The sequence below is a fragment of the Pogona vitticeps genome, chromosome Z, assembly GCF_051106095.1.
Source record: "Pogona vitticeps strain Pit_001003342236 chromosome Z, PviZW2.1, whole genome shotgun sequence".
Classification (NCBI taxonomy): domain Eukaryota; kingdom Metazoa; phylum Chordata; class Lepidosauria; order Squamata; family Agamidae; genus Pogona; species Pogona vitticeps.
In genome coordinates, this window is record NC_135799.1 from 1,176,886 (window position 1) to 1,201,797 (window position 24,912).

At 43.8% G+C, this 24,912-nt stretch overlaps 1 protein-coding gene, 1 long non-coding RNA gene and 1 pseudogene across 3 annotated transcripts in view; 1 reads left to right on the forward strand and 2 right to left on the reverse strand.

The window, feature by feature from the left end:
• The window catches only part of LOC144585057 (uncharacterized), a 115,703-nt pseudogene that overhangs the window by 32,475 nt on the left and 58,316 nt on the right, over positions 1-24,912 (reverse strand). The window lies entirely within an intron of this gene.
• On the forward strand, positions 1,518-3,972 carry LOC144585097 (uncharacterized). The gene is made up of 2 exons (XR_013539589.1): positions 1,518-3,602; positions 3,774-3,972. It is a non-coding gene; the product is annotated as an uncharacterized LOC144585097 (long non-coding RNA).
• LOC144585064 (uncharacterized) lies at positions 13,048-16,911 on the reverse strand. Its single transcript, XM_078382523.1, has one exon. The coding sequence runs from the start codon at positions 16,286-16,288 to the stop codon at positions 14,570-14,572; it is 1,719 nt and encodes a 572-aa protein (XP_078238649.1). The 5' UTR covers positions 16,289-16,911; the 3' UTR covers positions 13,048-14,569.

A 24,912-nucleotide genomic window follows, 5' to 3' on the forward strand; every position in this document is an offset into this window, starting at 1 on the left:
TAAGGACTGCCAGATGATCACACTTTGCTGAGCGGATAAGCAAAGCTTCCAATCAGCAGGTGGAAATTTTCCTTATAGTTCGCAATCTATCCGGAATTGGTCTGGGTGATGGGCCTCCCACTAATATCTCACCTGACCAATTTGCAGCATTTTTAAAATCAAAAGTGGAGGCCATCCGCCATGACCTCTCTCCTTTTTTAAATACAGTGGATTGAGCAGAGATGTCCAGCGCTCCGCCTTGCCCGGTTATTCTCGATATCTATCAGCCTGTGATGCCAGATTTGGTGGACAAAGCGCTTGATCGCTGTCGGGCCACCATCTCCTCCTTTGACCCTTGCCTGGCCTCGCTAATCAAAGCAGCCAGGCCTGTAACAACGGAATGGACCACCACAATAATTAATGGGTTTCTCCAAGAGGGCAAGGTGTCATGAGTGCAGCTGAAGACCTGGAACCAGAAGGGTTAACTGAGGCTGAGGAGAATGCTGAGCAATCAGAAACACCTGAATTGCCTCCAGACAAACTTCAGGCCAGGCTTTGGGTTAGACTAAGGGCAAAAAGGTCAGAGGATCGCTCGAAGGATGTCCACAGAAACATCTGTTCAACTAGCCCTGAGTATTGACAGGATAGAAAGGTTTCCAGCAGCTCAAGGAGCTGTTTTTACTATAAAACAGCTCCTAGTCAGCTAGAATCTCTGTGGAAGCAACGAGTCAAAACCTCTGGCTTGAACTGTGTTCCTGACTCTGGACTCTGACACTGGACTATGCTGTGTATTTGACTCTGGACTCTGACCTTGGACTACGTTCTGTGAGTTGGTTTGGTAAATGGATATCGGCGTTGCATTTTTTGTATTCCTGACCTTACTGGACTTCAGCTGTTGTAACCCCCGGGAACATGACACAAGATTCCTCTTGCCCTCAAGGAAACACTCATTAGGCCCATTAGGAAGAAACCAAATTTGATGTTGGAAATTATAGGCCTGTCGCCAATGTTTCTTTCCTTAGCAAAGTGGTGGAGAGGGTGGTGGCAGACCAACTTCAGATGCTTTTGGACAAAACCAACACTCTGGACCCATTTCAGTTGGGTTCAGGCCGCGTTATGGCACAGAAATGGCACTGGTCGCACTGTTGACCTGTTGAGGGAGGCCGACAGGGGCAATATGTCCTTGTTGGTCCTCCTTGACATCTCAGCCGCGTTTGATACGGTTGGCCACGGTATCCTCCTGGGGAGGCTCTCGGAGTTGGGAATCGATGGCCTGGCATTTGCCTGGCTTCGATCCTTCTTGGAGGACCGTCCCCAGAGAGTACAGCTTGGGGAGAATGTTTCGGCCCCGTGGAGCCTCAATTGTGGTGTCCCGCAGAGGTTGATCATCTGCCCAAGGCTGTTTAATATCTATAACAGTGGTCCCCAACCTTGGGCCTCCAGGTGTTCTTGGACTACAACTCCCAGAAGCCTTCACTACCACTTCTGAGGCCAGGATTTCTGGGAGTTGAAGTCCAAGAACATCTGGAGGCCCAAGGTTGGGGACCACTGATCTATATGAGGCCATTGGGTGGGGTCATCAAGAGGTGTGGAGCCTCGTGCCATCAGTATGCTGATGACACACAGCTCTACATCTCCTTTTCACCTACTTCAGTGGATGCCGTTCTGTCCCTTCAGCGCTGCCTGGAGACTGTACTGCAATGGATGCAGCTGAATGGGCTGAGGCTGAACCCAGACAAGATGGAGGTCCTGAGGGTGGATGGTCCCTCCATTAGCGGTTTGGGTGACTCCCTTTCTTTTGGGGGGATGACTCTCACCGCAAAGAGCAAGGATCACAGCTTGGGGATACACCTGGACCCGGCGCTTACCATGGAAACCAAGGTGGCGTCCGTGGCCTGCTCTGCCTATTTCCATCTATGGCGGATTGCCCAGCTGTGACTGTATCTTGATGGGGGGCCCTCACTACTCTTGTCCATGCACTCGTAATCTGGAGACTAGACCATTGTAACACACTGTACGTGGGGCTGCCTTTGAGATTGATGGTGCAGAATGCGGCAGCCAGGCTTCTTAGTGGGGTGAGGAAATATCAGCATATCTCCCCCCCCCCCGGCTGCTTTGCATTGGCTGCCCATTCATTTCTGCATTGACTTCAAAGTGCTAATGATGACATACAAAGCCCTAAATGGTTTTGGACCTCGATACTTGGTAGATCATCTTCTGCCACCTAGAGCTACCTGAATCACCCGACATAGCCAGCAGGGTCGACTGTGGGGCCTAATGCCGAGAGAGGCTCAGAAAGAAAGAACAAGAAACTGGGCCTTCTCGGCAGTGGCCCCTCGGTTATGGAACAGTCTCCCAACAGAAATTCATCTAGCACCCTCGCTGGGTGTTTTTAAAAGCCATTTAAAAACTTGGCTCTTCAGGCAGACCTTCCCTCCAGTCAATAACTGATCTTTATTCTTTGTAGTTTAATTATTTCATCTTGGCAATGCTTTAAATTAAGTGTTAAAACTATGTTTTAAATTATTTTTATGATATTTGCTATTTTCGATGTTTTATTATGTATGTAAGCTGCCCCGAGTAGACTTTGTCTGGGGGGGCGGGGTAAAAATCTAATTAAAGTATAGAAATCCAATAAATATCTGTAAATAAATAAATCCTATCAGGTTCCCATTTTCTTACCCCAGTGGACTTAACTGGACTTAACTGCTAGACGAGATGATCCTTGAGTCTCTTCCAGCTCTACAACTCTATGATTCTAATACTTTATCATGGAGAACAAATGGGAGACCAGGAAGCTACTTGATCCATGCATCAGAAATGCTTCGGAATTCCTGACGAATTAAGGTGAAGGAATGTGTTGGTTTGGAGATTGACTTGAACTTTTTTATAGCATTTAGACACTATTGGCAGTGGCTACCTAGGTATGCCTTGTGACTCAGAATATAATGCAAAGTTTCATAACACACGATGCACTAGATTGGATTGCATGAACCTGAAAAAGGCAGATCCGCAGACCTGTGGGGAGCCATCCGGATGTTACTTACTGGGTATTTCTGTGTGGCATGGAGGAGCGACAAGGGGCAGGTATCTCCTAGTATGACACTGAATGTCTTAGTGGGACATGAGCGAGGTCTCATTTTATTTATTTATTTATTTTCATAGTGAAATCTTGTGTGTTCTTCCATGAGCCCTCTTTGGTGGCTAGGCATGAATAAGCGAGCAATGAAAAGGAAGGTTCTTCCCAAGAGTCAGAGGTATGGAAATACGACAGTGCTTGAATTGAAGGGAAAGTTCATTTGAAAAGAAGAGACTGAGCCAATAGACTGTACAATAGAGTCTGGCAGGAAGGGTATCTTGTGCTCCTCCTCCTTCATACGATTCATGGTTTAGCTCTATAGAGCCCATCACTAGGAGGTTCAGGATGTCCTCTGAACAAAAATGGAATTTTCTTCCTAGAGTGGGTCCCATAACCATCGTTGGAACCCAACGGTCTGGGCCCTGTAGCGATCCTGTCGTCTGCCTATGCGGTTCTTGCTCGTCTCGGCTGAAGCACCCTTTCCCTTGAGTCCGAGGATGGCCTTTGTCCTCTGGTCAAAGACCTGGCTGGGGAAGCCCTTAAAGTAAGTTTGTAGAAAATTATGAATATGACATACGATAGTTGCACTTTGAAATAAAGGATTAATGTTTTTTTTCTCACACAATATGGATAATTCAGTCCAGTGGATTTAAAAACTGATAGCAATCCAAAACTAAGCCACATAGAGATGACGCTTGTCATATTTTCTTTCCAGGGAGCTGGAAGAGCCAGCGTTAGCTGACATCCAATCTAAGTCTTATTCCATATTTGCTCAAGTAAGTGTGTAAAAAACCATACTCGTTAATTCTCTGCTTTTGTAAGGAAGGATGCTTAAAATCTAGCCACCTAGAGTGGTCGTTTGACTAGATAGGCGGGGTATAAATACAATAAATACAATAAATAAATTAAAAACATACGGCTGTCGTCTTATTGCCTTTTCCGTTTTTCTGCATGGTGGAGAAATTCTTGACTGTTCTGATTTATGTTTGGAAATATACTGTACATTGCTCCGATTCGCTAGATGAACTAGAAAAGTCTGTGTTAAAAACATAACGACAATGCCAACAGTTTTCTGTGTCCCACTGGGAAAAATGTGCCCTGTAAGAAGCAGCTACAGATAGCAGGGCATGCAAGTCTCTTTGTATAGCTCTAGAGCCTTGCCTTGCAAGGCAGGTACACTGCAAAGGCACATACACACCCCTCAATATGAGTGTTGTATAATTTTTGCCAAACTAGCAGACTATAGCACTGGTATATAAGGATTTAAAACACAACAAATTCCTTTTTACTCCCTGACCAAAATCCTGTTGCATGGCTGCGCCTTCGTAACATGTTGCTCCAAGAGTTGCCACATGTCAGGCCAAGGCAGAAGTCCAACCCCGCCAGCAGCTTTGCAGCCATGCGACCAGTGGCACTGTCCATTGCACAATCAGGTGCCCGATGAGGACTGGCTGGCCGGCAGTCCCTGGGAACATCTGCAGGGATCACTTTCTCCTATGTCAAGTGCCATAGGATTCCAACCCGTGAGTGACGAAAGAGCCAGAAAGGTGTGGGAGATTTGACATCTCGGATTGAAGAAGTGATGCAAAGTCAACCCGGAAAGAAAGAACAAGAAACTGGGCCTTCTCGGCAGTGGCCCCTCAACAATAAATAAATAAATAAATAAATAAATAAATAAATAAATAAATAAATAAATAAATAAATAAATAAATAAATAGATAGATAGATAGATAGATAGATAGATAGATAGATAGATAGATAGATAGATAGATAGATAGATAGATAGATAGATAGATAGATAGATAGATAAATAAATAAATAAATAAATAAATAAGGCAAACCAGAGTCAGCCGCTTCCCTTTGAGATGGCAGAGAGGGGTCAATATTCTGCGCCCAACAGAAACATCCAGGAAAAATGGCCAGGCTCGGAGGCAGAAACCTCTGCCTGAGCAGACAGCACTCCCTCCCCCACCCCCACCCCACTTTCGGAGATTACAACCCCAGTGTTAATTAATTGTTCATCAGGCTCCGGCTGCCCATCAGTCACTTCATCATGTTTTGAAGGCAACAAACTCAGCTTCTCCAGCTCAGCAATTTTCCTGCTTTTAAACATTCTGTGCAGCCTTGGGCCCTTGATTTCTTTGTCCTCCAAGGGGGTTAGCAAACATACCTGCTTCTTTCTTTAGAATTTAGGAAATCTCATTCATAGCCCGCTTTTCTCCTGGCCAGAGTGCCTAAGGCTGGGCAGAATGTTAAAAACAGTCATATGGTTTTAAAATGCAAATGGACAGAGTGTGTGGAAGTGTTGGTTTAAAAAAGGGAAAAAACAGCACACACACACACACACCCCCGTGCAAAAGAGCCACAGAGCAGATGGGTGCTGGAGAAATCAGCTTTCTGGAGGTTTTAAAGAGCCTCTCCTGCCACGTCTCACCCGCCCGGTTCCTCATCTGTCCTGTCATGATCTCAACTCCTCCTCCCCCCCAGGCTGGACACTGCCTGACCCCCCCACCGGACACTGATCCTCTCCACCCACAGCCTGGGATCAGGGCCCCAGAGAGGCCCTGCCCTCCCTCCTTGGCTTGTTTGTGCCTTTGTTGGAGGGGACCCAGAAGAAGGGAAAGGCCAGACTTCCAACACCAACCGAAGGGAAGGTGTGTGTGTGGTTGTTTGGGGAAGATTTGCATCTGGGTTCCTTTTCTCTTTTGGGGGGGAAATGAGCCCCTCTCTCCACTATGACCTGTCCATCTTGGGTGTCCCTGCACGTCATAGCCCATAGCTTCTCTGAATTACTCAAGCCCCTTCGCCACAACAAGGCAGCAATCCGTGAAGGGGCACAAAAGATCAGCTGCTTATTGATAAAATGATAATGAATACGAAAAGATGAAAAGCACCCCTGAACATGCCCCTTCTAATATGTGATCTTGTCTGCTGTCTCTTACCTCTCTTACTGTGGATTTATTCAAAGAAGAAGGTGGCAGACCAAAATCTTCTAATAAAACAGGTTTATTATTTAACTTCACAGCTGACTAAATCAGTATTTTACAATATTTCTTTACAGTGATTCTTACAAATACTTACAGCATTTATAAGTTCTTACCATAGTCTTCCGAGACTGAAGGATGCCTAACCTAACCTAACAAAAGCATGTGTTATGGTCTGATGAAACCAAGGTTGAACTTTTCAGCCATAATTCCAAAAGATCTGTTTGGCGCAAAAACAATACTACGCATCACCAAAAGAACACCATACCCACAGTGAAGCGTGGTGGTGGCCGCATCATGCTTTGGGGCTATTTTTCTCCAGCTGGGACAGGGACCTTAGTCAAGCTAGAGGGAATTATGAACAGTTTCAAATACCAGTCAATATTGGCACAAAACTTTCAGGCTTCTGCTAGAAAGCTGAACATGAGGAGGAACTTCAACTTTCAGCATGACAACCACCCAAAGCAAACATCCAAATCAACAAAGGAACGGCTTCACCAGAAGAAGATCAACGTTTTGGAATGGCCCAGCCAGAGCCCACACCTGAATCCGACTTAATATGTGAAAAAGGCTGTGCACAGGAGATGCCCTTGCAATCAGACAGATTTGGAGCATTTTTGCAAAGAAGAGTGGGCAAATATTGCCAAATCAAGATGTGCCATACTGATAGAATCATACCCAAAAAGGCTGAGTGCTATAAGAAAATCAAAAGGTGTTTCAACAACGTATTAGTTTAAGGGTGTGCACACAGATGCAAACATTATTTCAGTTTTTTTTTTTTTATTTTTACATCCCTCCACCTAAAACATTTCAGTTTTTTGTTCAATTGAGTTGTACAGTTCATAGGTCATATTAAAGGTGGAAAAAGTTTTGTCTCATTTTTTACATCACAGACACTTGACATTTTAATAGGGGTGTGTAAACTTTTTATATCCACTGTATTTGTTTGACCTTTTAAAAGTATTTATATGCTCACTTGGGTTAGACTTAATTTTGTCTTTTAATGTTGTAAGCTGCCTTAGTTCCTTTCAAGGAGAAAGATGTGGTAAAAATATTTTAAGTAAATAAATAAGTCCACATTAAGACTCCTTAAGAACAGAAGCAGGCAACCTGATGCCCATCCAGACATTTCAGACTACAATCTCCATCATTCCCAAATACTAGCCATGCTGTTTGGGGTACAATCTGGACCTATTAGTTTTACAAAAGACTTGCTCATATGCTGCAGCTCTGTTCTGGTAAAAGTAGGGTTGCCAGATACATGGGTACGAAAAGGAGGACATAGAAAGCCAAAAAGGAGGACGTATTGGGGGAGGCGGGCTCTGTGCATGGGGTGGAGTGGGGGGCATGTTGCTTTTGGAATTGGGTATTGGGGAGAACAGCTCTTTGATCCACGGGGCAATACCATGACCATTCAACCTACTCAGTCTTGAAAGGTCAAGACTGGGAAAGTTACATTTTCTGGACTACGAAACTCAGAATCCACTGGCCACTGTGTTTTCTTGTTTTTAAAAGTGTTAAAAAAACAAAAACAAATCTACGTATACACTTACTGGGCCCCCAGGACTAATGGAGACAATCTATTCCTTCCTTTAATGGAGACCCATCCCCCTTGTTTTATTTATTGATTTTTTAATTCTTATACCACCCATCTGGCTGCCACGGCCACTCTGGGCAGTTTACAAAAACAGAATTAAACAATAACATAAAAAACAAAATAATCAGCAACAATCAAGGAAAATATAAGAGCTACTAAAACAAAGTACACTAAGAAATCACATTAATAAAAGCATAATAAAGTGAAATAAAAAGTTTTAAAAGTTGTGTGACAGATTTAAAACACTTTATAAAAACCAGGAAAAAAACAGAAGGCGTGGATTTCTCTCTGCTTGAGAAATGCAAAGGGTGGAGAAAATGGATTTGCAGACACACACACACACACACACACACAAAGCCATTTTCTTCACCCTTTGCAATTTCTCAAGCTGAGAGAAATCCACTTGTGTGTGTGAATTTCCAGTTCCCACAAGCATGGGGGATAACTCTGCACATGACATTCTCCTCAAACAAAATATCATCATGCCCCCCATAACTTCCCACAATTCAGTCAAAGATCAAGGGTGGAGGGAAGACAGCATAAAGTAACAAATTCCCTGGGGGCTTTTTGGATCAGAAGTTTCCATGGCTGGGGAAGTTGCTGAATGAGTAAGTGATGAGAAATTGAAAGGGGAAAAAAATACACCATTCCTTATCCTCTTGCAGTGTTATGGAAAGCTCAAAGATGAAACCAAAAGAAAGGCAGGAAAATGGGACTCTCTTCCACGGAATAACATTTTTTGGAAAACTGGAAGACATTGGCACAGCATCAGGTTCACCTTTTTCATGCATCTGAGCACAATACTGTTGGACTTCATAACTGGGCTTACAGGGGGGAAAAATCATATTATAAAATTATTTACATAAGAGAGGAAATATCTACAATAGCACCTTTAAAATACATCATTTGGAACACCTTGGAAAGGTAGTGACTCCTAAAGAATGAGACCATGACGAACCAAGCTTTTTCTGGAGGTATTTTCTGAGCACTCTCCCACCTCCCCTGTCTGTTTCCACCTGGTTTCTCTCCCGCACCTTCCTTCTTGCTTTATTCAGCTCAGGCTGAAGCAATAAACATACTTCATCAAGCTGCCCCTCCCTCTCTCACACAAGCCCCGGACTGATTGCCCCGGGCTGCAGCAGCCCTAAACAATCAATCCGGCTTATCTGATCTCTGAAAGAAAGAAGCACCAAGGAAGTAACAGGGAGAGGTGGCTTGTTTGGCTGGTGGGGGTGGAGATACAAAAGCCGGACATTTTAAAGTTTTTTACCTTTGCCTGCCAGACAGAGGACATGAGCCTGAAAAGTAGGACATGTCCTCTTTTTGCCAGACGTCTGGCAACCCTAGGTAAAAGGCAGGAAGGGGACCACCAGCAGAGGATTTTCCAGCCCAGGCAAGCTAAAAAAACCCTCTTTCTTATAATGGCTGCTCCTGGGGCCATTGAGCTGGCTTCCCTCCTCCCTCTGCCCAAGCCCTGCCCACCCCCTCCGATAGAAGTCCCGTGGCTTTGAGGCTTCCTCACCTCTGAGGCAGCAGCAGCAACAGCAACAGCAATAGAGGATTTTCCAGCCCAGGCAAGCCCACTCCTCCCCTCCCTTTTCGTAATGGCTGCTGCTGTGTCATCTCGTGGACCGGCACTGGGCCGCGGACTGGGGGTTGGGGAACCCTGTTCTAAACAACTGTGATCAGAATATGTAATCTAAGCATTACCTATACTTATTAACCATTTAAGACATTCAGCAAATAACTTCCCCATTTTTATTATATTTCTTTGCTCCATGTATAAACCAGGGATTTTTAATTATTTACAGCCTTGTGAATCTAGGAATTCATTTCTTTCATTCTTTTTACTGGCTTTTAAAGTGCTATCTATAAAGTCCCTATATATTCTTCCACCTGCATACACCTCTAACCAGAACTCATCATAAACAATTCTAATTTCATCATAAAGGTACCTTAGCCATACACACCTCCCCACACAGAAGCTCTAGGCCAGCTCAATACATTTCTGTAAGATCCCCACTTTTACAGGTAAAAAGACATTGTAAGTCTAATCTTGTCTATATAATCAATATGGTGACTCACTCATATTTAAGCTCTCTATATAAACCATCCTCTTCATGGATTGCTGCCTTGTCGTGGCGAAGGGGCTTGAGTAACTCAGAGAAACTATGGGCTATGCCGTGCAGGGACACCCAAGACGGACAGGACATAGTGGAGAGTTCCGACTAAACGCAATCCACCTGGAGTAGGAAATGGCAAGCCACTCCAGTATCTTTGCCAAGAACGCCCCATGATCAGAAACAAAAGGCTAAAAGATATGACGCTGGAAGATGGGCCCCTCAGGTCGGAAGGCGTCCAACATGCTACTGAGGAAGAGCGGAGGACAAGTACAAGTAGCTCCAGAGCTAATGAAGTGGTTGGGCCAAAGCCGAAAGGACGCTCAGCTGTGGACGTGCCTGGAAGTGAAAGGAAAATCCAATGCTGCAAAGAAAAATACTGCATAGGAACCTGGAATGTAAGATCTATGAACACTGGGAAGCTGGAGGTGGTCAAACAGGAGATGGCAAGAATAAACATCGACATCCTGGGCATCAGTGAACTAAAATGGACAGGAATGGGCGAATTCAGCTCAGATGATTATCATATCTACTATTGTGGACAAGAATCCCGTAGAAGGAATGGAGTAGCCGTCATAGTCAACAAAAGAGTGGGAAAAGCTGTAATGGGATACAATCTCAAAAATGATAGAATGATGTCAATACGAATCCAAGGCAAACCATTCAACATCACAATAATCCAAGTTTATGCACCAACCAGCATTGCTGAGGAGACTGAAATTGAACAATTCTATGAAGATCTACAACACCTTCTAGAACTGACACCAAAGAAAGATGTTCTTCTCATTCTAGGGGACTGGAATGCTAAAGTAGGGAGCCAAGAGATAAAAGGAACAACAGGGAAGTTTGGCCTTGGAGTTCAGAACGAAGCAGGACAAAGGCTAATAGAGTTTTGTCAAGAGAATAAGCTGGTCATCACAAACACTCTTTTCCAACAACACAAGAGGCGACTCTATACATGGAAATCACCAGATGGGCAATATCGAAATCAGATTGATTATATTCTCTGCAGCCAAAGATGGAGAAGCTCTATACAGTCAGCAAAAACAAGACCTGGAGCTGACTGCGGTTCTGATCATCAGCTTCTCATAGCAAAATTCAAGCTTAGACTGAAGAGATTAGGAAAAACCACTGGGCCACTCAGGTATAATCTAAACCAAATCCCTTATGAATACACAGTGGAAGTAAAGAACAGATTTAAGGAACTAGATTTGGTGGACAGAGTGCCTGAAGAACTTTGGATAGAGGCTCGTAACATTGTCCAGGAGGCAGCAACGAAAACCATCCCAAAGAAAAGGAAATGCAAGAAAGCAAAGTGGCTGTCCAACGAGGCCTTAGAAATAGCAGAGAGGAGAAGGGAAGCAAAATGCAAGGGAGATAGGGAAAGTTACAGAAACTTGAATGCAGACTTCCAAAGAATAGCAAGGAGAGACAAGAGGGCCTTCTTAAATGAACAATGCAAAGAAATAGAGGAAGATAACAGAAAAGGAAAGACCAGAGATCTGTTCAGGAAAATTGGACATATTAGAGGAACATTTTGCGCAAAGATGAACATGATAAAAGACAAAAATGGGAGGGACCTAACAGAAGCAGAAGACGTCAAGAAGAGGTGGCAAGAATACACGGAGGAATTATATCAGAAAGATGTGGATATCCCGGACAACCCAGACAATGTAGTTGCTGACCTTGAGCCAGACATCCTGGAGAGCGAAGTCAAGTGGGCCTTAGAAAGCCTGGCTAACAACAAGGCCAGTGGAGGTGATGGCATTCCAGTTGAACTATTTAAAATCTTGAAAGATGATGCTGTTAAGGTGCTACATTCAATATGCCAGCAAGTTTGGAAAACTCAACAGTGGCCAGAGGATTGGAAAAGATCAGTCTACATCCCAATCCCAAAGAAAGGCAGTGCCAAAGAATGCTCCAACTACCGTACAATTGCACTCATTTCGCACGCTAGCAAGGTTATGCTCAAAATCCTACAAGGTAGGCTTCAGCAGTATGTGGACCGAGAACTCCCAGAAGTACAAGCTGGATTCCGAAGAGGCAGAGGAACTCGAGACCAAATTGCTAACTTGCGCTGGATTATGGAGAAAGCCAGAGAGTTCCAGAAAAATATCTACTTCTGCTTCATTGACTATGCGAAAGCCTTTGACTGTGTGGACCACAGCAAACTATGGCAAGTTCTTAAAGAAATGGGAGTGCCTGACCACTTTATCTGTCTCCTGAGAAACCTATATGTGGGACAGGAAGCAACAGTTAGAACTGGTCATGGAACAACTGAGTGGTTCAAAATTGGGAAAGGAGTACGGCAAGGCTGTATATTGTCCCCCAGCTTATTTAACTTATATGCAGAATACATCATGCGGAAGGCTGGACTGGAAGAAACCCAAGCCGGAATTAAGATTGCCGGAAGAAATATCAACAACCTCCGATATGCAGATGATACCACTCTGATGGCAGAAAGTGAGGAGGAATTAAAGAACCTTGTAATGAGAGTGAAAGAGGAGAGTGCAAAAAACGGTCTGAAACTCAACATCAAAAAAACTAAGATCATGGCCACTGGTCCCATCACCTCCTGGGAAATAGAAGGGGAAGATATGGAGGCAGTGTCAAATTTTATCTTCCTGGGCTCCATGATCACTGCAGATGGAGACAGCAGCCCTGAAATTAAAAGGCGCCTTCTTCTTGGGAGGAAAGCGATGACAAATCTGGACAGCATCTTGAAAAGCAGAGACACCACCTTGCCAACAAAAGTCCGAATAGTCAAAGCTATGGTTTTTCCTGTCGTGATGTATGGAAGTGAGAGCTGGACCATAAAGAAAGCAGACCGCCGAAGAATTGATGCCTTTGAATTGTGGTGCTGGAGGAGGCTCTTGAGAATCCCCTGGACTGCAAGGAGAACAAACCTATCCGTTCTGAAGGAAATCAACCCTGAGTGCTCACTGGAAGGACAGATCCTGAAGCTGAGGCTCCAGTACTTTGGCCATCTAATGAGAAGAAAAGACTCCCTGGAAAAGACCCTGATGTTGGGAAAGTGTGATGGCAAGAGGAGAAGGGGACGACCGAGGATGAGATGGCTGGACAGTGTCTGCGAAGCAACCAACATGAACCTGACACAACTCCGGGAGGCAGTAGAAGACAGGAGGGCCTGGCGTGCTCTGGTCCATGGGGTCACGAAGAGTCGGACACGACTAAACGACTAAACACATATAAACCATAACAGCCAAAGCATCTAATATTATTCTTCATTAACCTTTATGGAATTTATAGCTACATATATTCATCTACATTTTAGCTTCCCTCAAGCTTTCCAACAAAAGGAAAACATCTTCTGCTTCATTGACTGTGCAAAAGCCTTTGACCTGGGGTTCAATCCAAGGTAGCCGGCTCAAGGTTGACTCAGCCTTCTATCCTTCTGAGGTCGGTAAAATGAGTACCCAGCTTGTTGGGGGGGGCAATGTGTAGCCTGCATAAATAACTTGTAAACAACCAAGAGAGTGTTTGAAGCAATATGGGGCAGTATATAAGCAACACGCTTTGCTTTGCTTTGCCTGTGTAAAACCACAGCAAACTATGGCAGGTTCTTAAAGAAAGGGGAGTGCCTGACCACCTCATGTATCTCCTGAGAAATCTATATATGGGACAGGAAGCAATGGTTGATTGGTTCAATATTGGGAAAGTATAAGGCTGTATATTGTCCCCTGGCTTATTTAACTTATATGCAGAATACATCATGCAAAAGGCTGGACTGGAGGAATCCCAAACCGGAATCAAGACTGCTGGAAGAACTATCAACAACCTCTGATATGCAGATGATACCACTCTGATGGCAGAAAGTGAGGAGGAATCAAAGAACCTCCTAATGACGGTGAAAGAGGAGAGCGCAAAAAACAGTAAAAAAATCTAAGATCATGGCCACTGGTCCCATCACGTCCTGTCAAATAGAAGGGGAAGATATGGAGGCAGTGACAAATTGTTCTTTATTGGGCTCCATGATTGCTGCAGATGGCGACAGCAGCCACAAAATTAAAAGACACCTGCTACTTGGGAGGAAAGCAATTACAGTGGTGCCTTGAATAGCGAGCGCCTCTATTAATGAAATAAACGAATAACAATGTGGTGTTCGGGGCATTTTTTTCACTTTGATTAGCGATTTTTCCTATGGGCGATAATCGAATAGCGATCTTCAATGGTTTCAATGCATTTCAATGGAGGAACCGTGGTTCGTGTTCGCTATTTTTTAAATGGTTTGAAGTTAAAGAAGAACTGAAACAGAAAACATGGAAACTTACTGTTTGAAATATTTGAGATCGTAAAGTGCACTTGTTAAACCCTTTGTTAATCCATTTGACCTTGTTCTGACTCTTTTTTAATTTGTTGTTGATTTTTATTTCCCCCGATGAGATGCATTGAATAGGTTTCAATGCATTTCAATGGAGGAACCGTGGTTCATGTTCGCTACTTTTAAATAGTTTAAAGTTCAAGTTCCTGTTTGAAATGTTTGAGATTGTAAAGTGCACTTATTAAATCCTTTGTTAACCCAATTTGACCTTCTTCTGACTCTTTTTAAATTTGTTGTTGATTTCCCCCCCCCCCTTGAGATGCAATGAATAGGTTTCAATGCATTTCAATGGGGGAACCGCATTTTGAATAGCGAGGTTATCTATGGAGATTTTTGAACAGCGACAGCAATTCGTTCCAATTGGAACGGATTAGCCAGCATTCAATGCATTTCAATGGGAAACCGCGTTTTGAATAGCGAAGAAATCCAATAGCGATGTTTTTTGTGGAACGGATTAACATCGCTATTCTAGACACCATTCTGACTAAAGCTCTTTCCACCTTCCATGCATTTATGTGGTTTCTCCCCAGTGTGGGTCCTTTGATGTACCTTAAGATGACCACTCTGACTAAAGCTCTTTCCACATTCCATGCATTTATGTGGTTTCTCCCCAGTGTGGGTCCTTTGAGGTAACCTAAGCTGACCATTCTCACAAAAGCTCTTTCCACATTCCATGCATTTATGTGGTTTCTCTCCAGTATGAGTCCTTTGATGTAACCTAAGCCGACCATTCTTACAAAAGCTCTTTCCACATTCCATGCATTTATGTGGTTTCTCTCCAGTGTGGGTCCTTTGATGTACCTTAAGATGACCACTCTGACTAAAGCTCTTTCCACATTCCATGCATTTATGTGGTTTCTCCCCAGTATGGGTCCTTTCATGTAATCTAAGGACATGACTGAGACTAAAGCTCTTTCCACATTCCATGCATTTATGTGGATTCTCCCCAGTGTGGGTCCTTTGATGTAACCTAAGCTGACCATTTCCACAAAAGCTCTTTCCACATTCCATGCATTTATGTGGTTTCTCCCCAGTGTGGGTCCTTTGATGTACCTTAAGTTGACCACTCTGACTAAAGCTCTTTCCACATTCCATGCATTTATGTGGTTTCTCTCCAGTGTGGGTCCTTTGATGTAACCTAAGGTCACCATTACGACTAAAGCTCTTTCCACATTCCATGCATTTATGTGGTTTCTCCCCAGTGTGGGTCTTTTGATGTAATCTAAGGGCAGCACTGTGACTAAAGCTCTTTCCACATTCCATGCATTTATGTCGTTTCTCCCCAGTGTGGGTCCTTCGATGTACCTTAAGATGACCACTCTGACTAAAGCTCTTTCCACATTCCATGCATTTATGTGGTTTCTCCCCAGTATGTGTCCTTTGATGTAACCTAAGGTCACAATTCCGACTAAAGTTCTTTCCACATTCCATGCATTTATGTGGTTTCTCTCCAGTGTGGGTCATTTGATGTAACCTAAGGTCACCACTCTGACTAAATCTCTTTCCACATTCCATGCATTTATGTGGTTTCTCCCCAGTGTGGGTCCTTTGATGTAATTTTAGCTCACCATTGTCACAAAAGCTCTTTCCACATTCCATGCATTTATGTGGTTTCTCCCCAGTGTGGGTCCTTTGATGTAACCTAAGCCGACCATTCTTACAAAAACTCTTTCCACATCCCATGCATTTATGTGGTTTCTCTCCAGTGTGGGTCCTTTGATGTACCTTAAGATGACCACTCTGACTAAAGCTCTTTCCACATTCCATGCATTTATGTGGTTTCTCCCCAGTGTGGATCCTTTGATGTAACCTAAGCTGACCATTCTCACAAAAGCTCTTTCCACATTCCATGCATTTATGTGGTTTCTCCCCAGTGTGGGTCCTTTGATGTAATCTAAGGGCATAACTGTGACTAAAGCTCTTTCCACATTCCATGCATTTAAGCGGTTTCTCCCCAGTGTGGGTCCTTTGATGTATCCTAAGCTGACCATTCTGACAAAAGCTATTTCCACATTCCATGCATTTAAGCGGTTTCTCCCCAGTGTGGGTCCTTTGATGTCTACTCAGGTCACCACTCTGACTAAAGCTCTTTCCACATTCCATGCATTTATGTGGTTTCTCCCCAGTGTGGGTTCTTTGATGTAACCTAAACTGACCATTCTGACTAAATCTCTTTTCACTTTCCATGTATTTATATGGTTTCTTCCCTGTGTGAGTTCTTCGATGTGGACACAGATTTCTTCTCCCACTGAAACTCTTTTTACATTCAGTGTTTTTGTATGATTTCACCCCAGGGTGAGTTCGTTAAACTGAACTAGCAGCACTGGTCTGAAGCTGTCTTCACACTTCAGGAGTTTAAGCCATTTCTCTTTTAGCTCATGGGTTTTTCCAAGCTTTTCTTCCTGGCTTCACACTTGACTCTTTTCAGGGCCAGAAGAAGTGGCTCTGTATAATTCTGGCCATCGAGTTTGTTACCTGATAGAGAAAAAGAAGATGTTGTGAGAATGTACCACAGAGCGTAATCTGATTGGAGGTCAAACCAAAGAGTTTCCTTTGTCTTTGACTCCTCTGAAAGGCATATGTCTCCTGAAGACTTTACAGGCAACATTTGAAAAATTAGCCATATTATGCAAGCAACATGGACTCCCTTGCCTGACCTGATACTTCCAAAGGGACAGGGATGGGAAAATATAGTTGATTAATATTAACCACTATCCGAAATAATATTAATCATGGGCCATCAAGTCAATTCTGACTGATGGCAGCCCTTTTTGGGGGGGTTTCTAGGTGTAGAATACTCAAAAGTCATTCCCCATTCCCTGCTTCTGGGACCCTGCAGTTTCCCGAGGGCCACACAAGCTGACCTTATCTGTGGGAGACACAGCAAGGAACCTCTGGTTCTGCAACCAAATATTTAAACCAGAGAGCTTTCCAACCAGCTTACTCAGAAATACAAGGATAGGATTTGATTAGAATTGAGGTTTTACAGGGAAAGTACCATGGCTTACTTGCAAATTTCCTCCACTGTACAGTACAGTGGTGCCTTGCTTAACGGGCGCCCCATTTAATGACGAAATTGCATAGCGATTAACTTTTTGCAATCGCTTTGCCATGTTCCCTATGGGCAAAAATCGCTTTCGATGATCGGTACCCTGTTTCGCTTACCGATCATCGCAAAGTGATTTTTTACCAGCTGATTGATGGTTCCAAAATGGCTGCCGGGTTAAAAAAAATGGCTGCACGCTGTTTTCTGGGACTGATTCCTCGCTTACCGGGCAGCGAAAATGGCTGCCGTATGGAGGATTTTTGCTTTAATGTGAGTTTTTAGCCCATAGGAATGCATTGAAGGGGCTCGTAGCATTGTACAGGAGGCAGCAACAAAAACCATCCCAAAGAAAAGGAAATGCAAGAAAGCAAAGTGGCTGTCCAACGAGGCCTTACAAATAGCAGAGAAGAGAAGAGAAACAAAATGCAAGGGAGATAGGGAAAGTTACAGAAAACTGAATGCAGACTTCCAAAGAACAGCAAGGAGAGACAAGAGGGCCTTTTTTAAAAATATTTTTTATTTTATCACACTATAGACATACAAACCTAACAGAGAACACAGAAAACAAGCAAAAGTAATAAATAATAATAAAATAATAAAGTAATATAATAATAAAAAACAAATAAAAAACCCCACAAAACCCAACATATAGGTGCCGTAAAAGCCAGTTTCCTAAGAAACTGCTTATACACGGGACAGAGAGGGTCCGGAATGATCAGCTCCTTTTACCAGGCAAAGCTGGGTCCATAAATTTTACCTTAGGGCAGCTGAAACACTCTTTCACCAAGTCTAGCCCGATTTAAGAAAGGACAAAAACACTTTGTACATATAAATTTAAATCATTACTTTAACTTTCATAAGCAAGTTCATCACAATGCCGTCCTGTCCCTCCAGCGCTGCCTGGAGGCCGTACTGCAATGGATGCAGGAGAACGGGCTGAGGCTGAACCCGGACAAGACGGAAGTTCTGAGGGTGGGTACCCCCATGGTAGGCGGCTTGGGTGACTCTCTCTCGTTTGGGGGGGTCACCCTTGCCACGAAGAGTGGGGTCCGCAGCCTGGGCATATATTTGGACCCGACACTCACCATGGAAACGCAGGTGGTGTCAGTAGTCCACACTGCCTTTTTCCACCTTTGGTGGATTGCCTGGCTGCGGCCCTACCTCGACACGGGGGCGCTCACTGCTTTGGTGCATGGGCTCGTAATCTCAAGATTAGACCACTGTAACGCGCTCTACGTGGGGCTGCCTTTGAGGCTGATGCGGAAACTTCAGGTGGTGCAGAATGCGGTGGCCAGACTCCTCACTGGAGTGAGAAAATACCAACATATTTCTCCAATGCTGGCCACATTGCATTGGCTGCCCATTTGTTTCCGGGTCAACTTCAAAGTTTTAATGCTTACTTACAAAGCCCTAAACGGTCTAGGGCCTCGATATTTGGTGGAACGTCTACTCCCGCCAAGGTCTACCCGGATCACCCGTGTGAGTCAGGAGGTGAGGCTGAGGAGCCTGAAGCCGAGAGAGGCCCAGAAGGAGAAGAGACGAAACCGAGCCTTCTTGTCAGTGGCTCCTCGCCTCTGGAACAATCTCCCTCCAGAGATTCACGTGGCCCCCACGCTGAGCATCTTTAAAACCCAATTTAAAACATGGTTGTTCATCCAGGCCTTCCCTACAGCCAATTCTTAATTTTTTTTCCTCTTACTTTCCTTATTCTTATTTTATTGTAGCTGTTATTGAATCATGTACTTGTCTGTGTTTTATTGTCTGATTTTGTATTGGAAGCCGCCTAGAGTGGACTGGTAGTCCAGATAGGAAGGGTATAAATCAAATGAATGAATGAATGAATGAATGAATGAATGAATGAATGAATGAATAAATAAATAAATAAATAAATAAATAAATAAATAAATAAATAAATAAATAAATAAATAAATAAATAAATAAATAATAGTTTTTGCAGTGGCTCCAGGAGTGAAGGTGGTTCATAAAAGGGTTTGCGATGGTGTTGAGACCCTCACCAGCCACATTCAGGGTTTCTACCCCAAGGCGATTGACGCCACGTGGAGGAAGAACGAGGAGGTCTTGGAAGCCGAGACCCTCCCTGGGAACGTAGTTCCTAACTCATACAGACCTTCCACACCTGGCTCAGTATTGGGTCTGACCCTGAGGAGCGGGACCAGTAACATTGCACCGTGGAGCATGACAGCCTGCTTGGGGATCCTGACCCAGCTGTGGAGCAGCCTGGTAAGAACCTGGAAGGGACGAGGAGGAAGGCAAGTTGAAGGCCAGTATCTCAGGGTGTGTGTGGTCTGGTGTACACCTGGTTGCAGAATTGGATGTGCCATCAGCCATGCAACAGACAAACACCTTCCTGAACGGAGAAAATGATTACCTGTCTGAAGTAAATGGAATGGGATCCCCGGCTAGAACATTCAGGATGGCTCCGTGGATGGGAATACAGGAAAGGCCCTGAAGGTGGATCAGGACGAAGGTCATCTTTCTGGCCCTAGCATTTGGTCCAGGCAGTGATCAGCCACCAGCCCCAGTGGGAAACCCATCAGAAGGGAGGGTGGGCGGGTGGTTGCACTCCCGGGCCAAAATCCTGTTCCTCAGTGTAGTAAGGTGTACTCGAGGAGGCCCCTTGAATCTCTGGGGAATTCAGGGATTCAGCTCACCCCAAAATTCCTCTGAGAAGCCTACTCTAAATGCAACTTATTTTAGCAGAGCAAGGCACCGAGAGAAGCTGCCATTCAATCAATAGAGTTTATGAAGGAGTTGATTCCCTAAATCCCAGTTACTTCAATGGTTATACTCTAGTGGGATTTACTACACTAAGCAACTGGGTGGTAGCCTCTGGATCATGTTCCACAACAAGTGGTATTGGTCAGTTTACCACCTAACCACTAACCACCATCCTGACTGGTGAGGGCGGATGCCGCCAAACCTCTCTGAATTTATTCCCTTGCAAGCATAGAAGCGGTCACTGCATCTTGTGGTCAAGTTGTGCCTGTTCCTCTCACTCCATCTGACTGGAAGGGGGTCTCCAACTGAGTGGGCATCTTGGGAAACCTTTCTGCCCAGCTGTGGCCCACAGAAGGCTTTTGCTGGGGGTGGGGCTGAGGGTGGGGGAGGCAGGCTGGTCCTCTGAAGGGCACCCCCAGTTCCTTCCTAGTTTGATGCCCGGCCTGGACGTCTCAGCTTTGAAGACTCAGGCAGCCCCCTCTCCCCACCTGAAAGCATGGGGGGGTTGGTTTGATATGCTGGAGTAACATTTCATTCCATTCTCCTGTTTCAGTCCCAGGGATCAGTCTGTGGCTGACGGTTGGTGTGATCCTCGGGCTCGTCCTCCTGGTTGTGTCTTTAATAATCATCCTCATCATCACGGCCTTAAGTAAGTCTGGTCTGAGGCATGGTGGGAGGTGTCCTTGGTCAGGCAGGAATGAGAACTACTTCTATCATCAGCTTCCTCCTGGTTTTCTCTTTCTTCCCCTCTGTCATCTAAGGGCAATTTCAAGCTAGAAGGTAAGGTCATCTAGTTCTGTCCTGTGCTGTCAAGTCAGAATCGTCTTAGAGTGATCCGAAGAGGGCTTTCAAGGGAGGTGAGACATTTAAGGAGTGGCCTCACCATTCCCATTCCCCAGTGAGTTTCCACTGCAAAGTGGGATCATCTAGTCCCTAGGTTCTTAACCTTTGTTACTCGGATGTTTTTGAACTGCAACTCCCAGAAACCCCAGCCAGCACAGTTGGTGGTGAAGGCTTCTGGGAGTTGCAGTCCAAAACTCCTGAGTAACCCAAGGTTAAGAACCAGTGATCTAGTCCACCCCATAAAAAACAATTTTCTTCTTACATATTGTCGCGACTGCCACCTCCTCCTACGTCACCACTAGAGATGACAGGCCACGATCCTTCACACACACACACACAGTACTTCTTCGCTGCCACCAATCACACATAAACCTGACACTTCAGACTTATTGTGGATTTAAAATAAAAAGGATGATTTATTGATTACAAAAATAAAAAGGAAATCACTGAGAAAAAGAATCACTTGTAATACTATATTTATCAGACCTTCACCCTGCACAGTTCTTAGTTTCTTAACACACAGTTACCTAACCTATACCTAACCCTCTCACTCTCCCACTAATTCCCCAACAACAACAACCTTTTCCCTCCTTGTACACCCCCCTTATATACACAAGCTCCACCCCTATAAGACCCACCTCCTGCCTTGCCATAGGCCAGGAAACTCCAGCCTTAGCCAAGACAGGCAGGTGACGTTATGGCACACGTCACATACCTTCCCCCTTTAATAAGTTGTTTTGTGGGGGAAAGCTAAGGTGCTTTTTCCCCAAAACAACTGCAACAAACATCAATAATTACATTTACAACACAGTTTAACACAACTACAAATATACTTACACTTCCTCCATACAGGTAAATCAACACATGCAATGCAAAACATTTATCACAACACAATACATAACTTTCAAAACACTTTACATTGCCATATACCATACACAGAGTCCATAAGTCCTTTAGATGTCGTCTTCCGGTCTTCTGGATAAGGCGTCAGCCACACAGTTTATAGTCCCTCTGACCACCTTAATCTCGAAATCATAGTCCTGCAAAAGAAGCGCCCACCTCATCAGTTTACTGTTCTGTGATTTCATAGTCCACAACCACGATAGAGGTGAGTGATCAGTGCACAAGGTAAAATGTCGACCCCAGACGTAAGCCTTCAGCTTCCGGATCGCAAAGATGATCGCCAAACACTCTTTCTCGATGGTAGAAAGATTCTTCTCCCTGGGAAGCAACTTCTTGCTCAGGTACGCCACTGGATGTTGGTCTCCGCTGTCATCTTGTTGGCACAGTACCGCTCCCACACCGGCATTAGACGCATCCGTGTAGATGATGAACTCTCTGTTGAAGTCAGGAGCATGCAGCACTGGATGGTTGGTTAGAGCATCCTTCAGCCGTCCAAACGCCATCTCGCACTCTTCCGACCAGGAAACGCTGTTGCTGCTCTGCTTCTTTGTCAGGTCTGATAAAGGTGCAGCAATCTCACTGAAACCGGGTATAAACCTTCTGTAATATCCTGCCAGACCTAGAAAGGACCTCACTTTCTTTTTAGTGGTAGGTCTGAGCCAATTCAGGATTGCTTCTACCTTGGCCTCTAAAGGTTTGATTAGGCCTCCTCCCACTATGTGACCTAGGCACTTCATCTCTGAGTTACCTAGCTGACACTTACTAGCTTTAACGGTTAAGCCAGCATCTTTCAATCTTTGTAGCACTAACTCTAGATGATGCAGGTGATCTTGCCAGGTGTTGCTAAAGACCCCTATGTCATCGATATAAGCTACTGTGAAGTCACTAAGCCCTTTCAGAGTATGGTCCATGAGCCTTTGAAATGTTGCTGTGAGTTTCTCAGGCCAAGACTGAGGACCCGGAACTCAAACAGGCCAAATGGACTGCAAAATGCGGTTTTCTCTTGGTCCTTAGGATCAATTCTTCCTTGCAAACACTCTTTGGTTAGACCTAAAAAGGATACGACTCTGCAACCTCCAATCATTTTACTTAGGTCATCAAGCCTAGGCCTAGGATAAGCATCAGGTTTAGTTACTGCATATAACTTGCTGTAGTACACACAGAACCTGACACTGCCATCCGGCTTGACTACTAAAACTGCAAGGGCTAACCAAGCGCTAGATGAGTGTACAATAATTTGATCGTTTAGCATTTCGTCTAGCGTTCTGCGAATATTGTCGAAGTAATAACCTCTTACTCTATATGGTGTTACAGACTGAGAAGCATTCCCTGTGTCATTCCTGGGTAGCATTCCCTTGTCAACACCAGGTTTGTTTGAGAACACTTCTTGAGGTTTTGTAACCAGCGCTCTACAACTATTCTGCTGTTCTCTGGATAGAGCAGGGCTGATCTGCACCTCTTGTGGATTGAACTTTTGTGGGCCCCTCCCTTCCCCGAAGGGCAACCCATGTTCCTCCTTATCAGCCGCTTTTATTGCAAACTGCACATGGTTGGTCTCTCTGTAATAAGGCTTCAGGGCATTGATGTGAACGACCCCCCCGCCTAACCTTTTCATAAGTTTGGATGTATGAGAGGTTCCTAAATCTGTGATTGTCTCAGAAGGAAAACCCATCCTACTCATGTAATTCACTAGGGCTTCTGCTATACTCTGGGTCCCTATAGTTAAAATAAATCTGTTCCCCCGCTTAGTGGCATTGGGCATTGGACCTATGATATCCACCCCTAGACGTGTAAAAGGAGTTGAAATCACTGGTAATGGGCATAGCTTTGCTCTAGTTTTATCACAGTTAGAGCCCTGTCTCTGACAAATATGGCATCTTTGACAGAAACTCTTTTTTTTTTTGTATTTTTATTTTTTATAAGGGATAACAAAAAGGAAAAGGGAATTGGGATTGATGAGGAAGAGGGGAGACAATAACATACTTTCATCCATTCTGTACCTATTGCCATATCAAGATTTTAAATTATTCTATTTACTCTTTTCTGCCTTCTAGATTCAGTTCTCCTTTCAATATGTACTGTTCACAAGCTGCCTGTTGATTCAGTCCACTTGTTAAATAGATCCCATCTTTCTGTTGCCTTTTGCAAGGGATAGTCCTTCATAACTTCTGATAAAATGTCCATTTCGGCTATTTCCCGTATCTTTTCAATAAGATCTTCTTGTTTCGGTACCGTTGATCTTTTCCAATTTTTAGCATATAAAATTCTAGCTGCCGTAACTATGTATATAACTATATAATTCTTTGACTTATCTATATTTTCAGGTATCATACTCAATAAAAACAGTTCTGGGGTTAATGGCACTTTACAGAGCAATATTTGTTCCAACATTACATGTACTCTTTTCCAATATTGTTTCGCTACTCCACATGACCACCACATATGATAATAGCTTCCCACTTGTGATTCACATTTCCAACACTTATTTGATACATCTGTATACATCTTTGACAATTTTTCTGGGGTCATGTGCCATCTATAAAACATCTTATATATATTCTCTTTAAAGTTCACCGATCTTGTAAGCTTTATATTATTTTGCCATATTTTCAGCCATTGATCAATATCAATGTTATGCCCTATATTTTGTGCCCACTTAATCATACATTCCTAAACCATTTCATCTTGCATCTTAATTTCCAACATATAATTATACATTTTCTTAACAGTTTGTTCTTTTGAACCTAATAAAAGTTTGTCAAAAATCGTTTGCTCTAAGTAGAAGCCTTCTATTTTATCTTTTGTATATCTAGATTCTAGCTGTGCTCTAGGCCACCACTCTATATATATATTCTGTGACTCTAGCTCTTCTTTAGACTTTAGTTCACCATCCTTTTTTAATAGATCTTGATATTTTAAAAAGTTTGTTTTTGTCATAAGACTGGGTTGGATAAAGGCCTCTAACGGTGACACCCATACAGGTATTTTGTAATAAATTTGTTGTACAATTTTTCTCCACATTCCCAGTAAAGCTCTTCTTATCATATGTGAATTAAAAATTTTTTGTTCTTTGTCCTTTTTATACCATAAATAGGCATGCCAGCCTAATTGCAAATCATGTCCCTCCAGGCTAAGTAATCTATCATTTTCTAGAGTTATCCATTCTTTTATCCAATCTAGAATACAAGCTCTATAATACAGAACCCAGTCAGGAAGACCAAAGCCACCCCTCTGCTTAGCATCTTGCATTGCCTTAATTTTAATTCTTGGTTTTTTACCT

Bases quoted from the DNA above. Each gene is read 5' to 3' on its own strand.
- LOC144585064 (XM_078382523.1), bottom strand. From the start codon at position 16,288: ATGGAAAGTGAAAAGAGATTTAGTCAGAATGGTCAGTTTAGGTTACAT.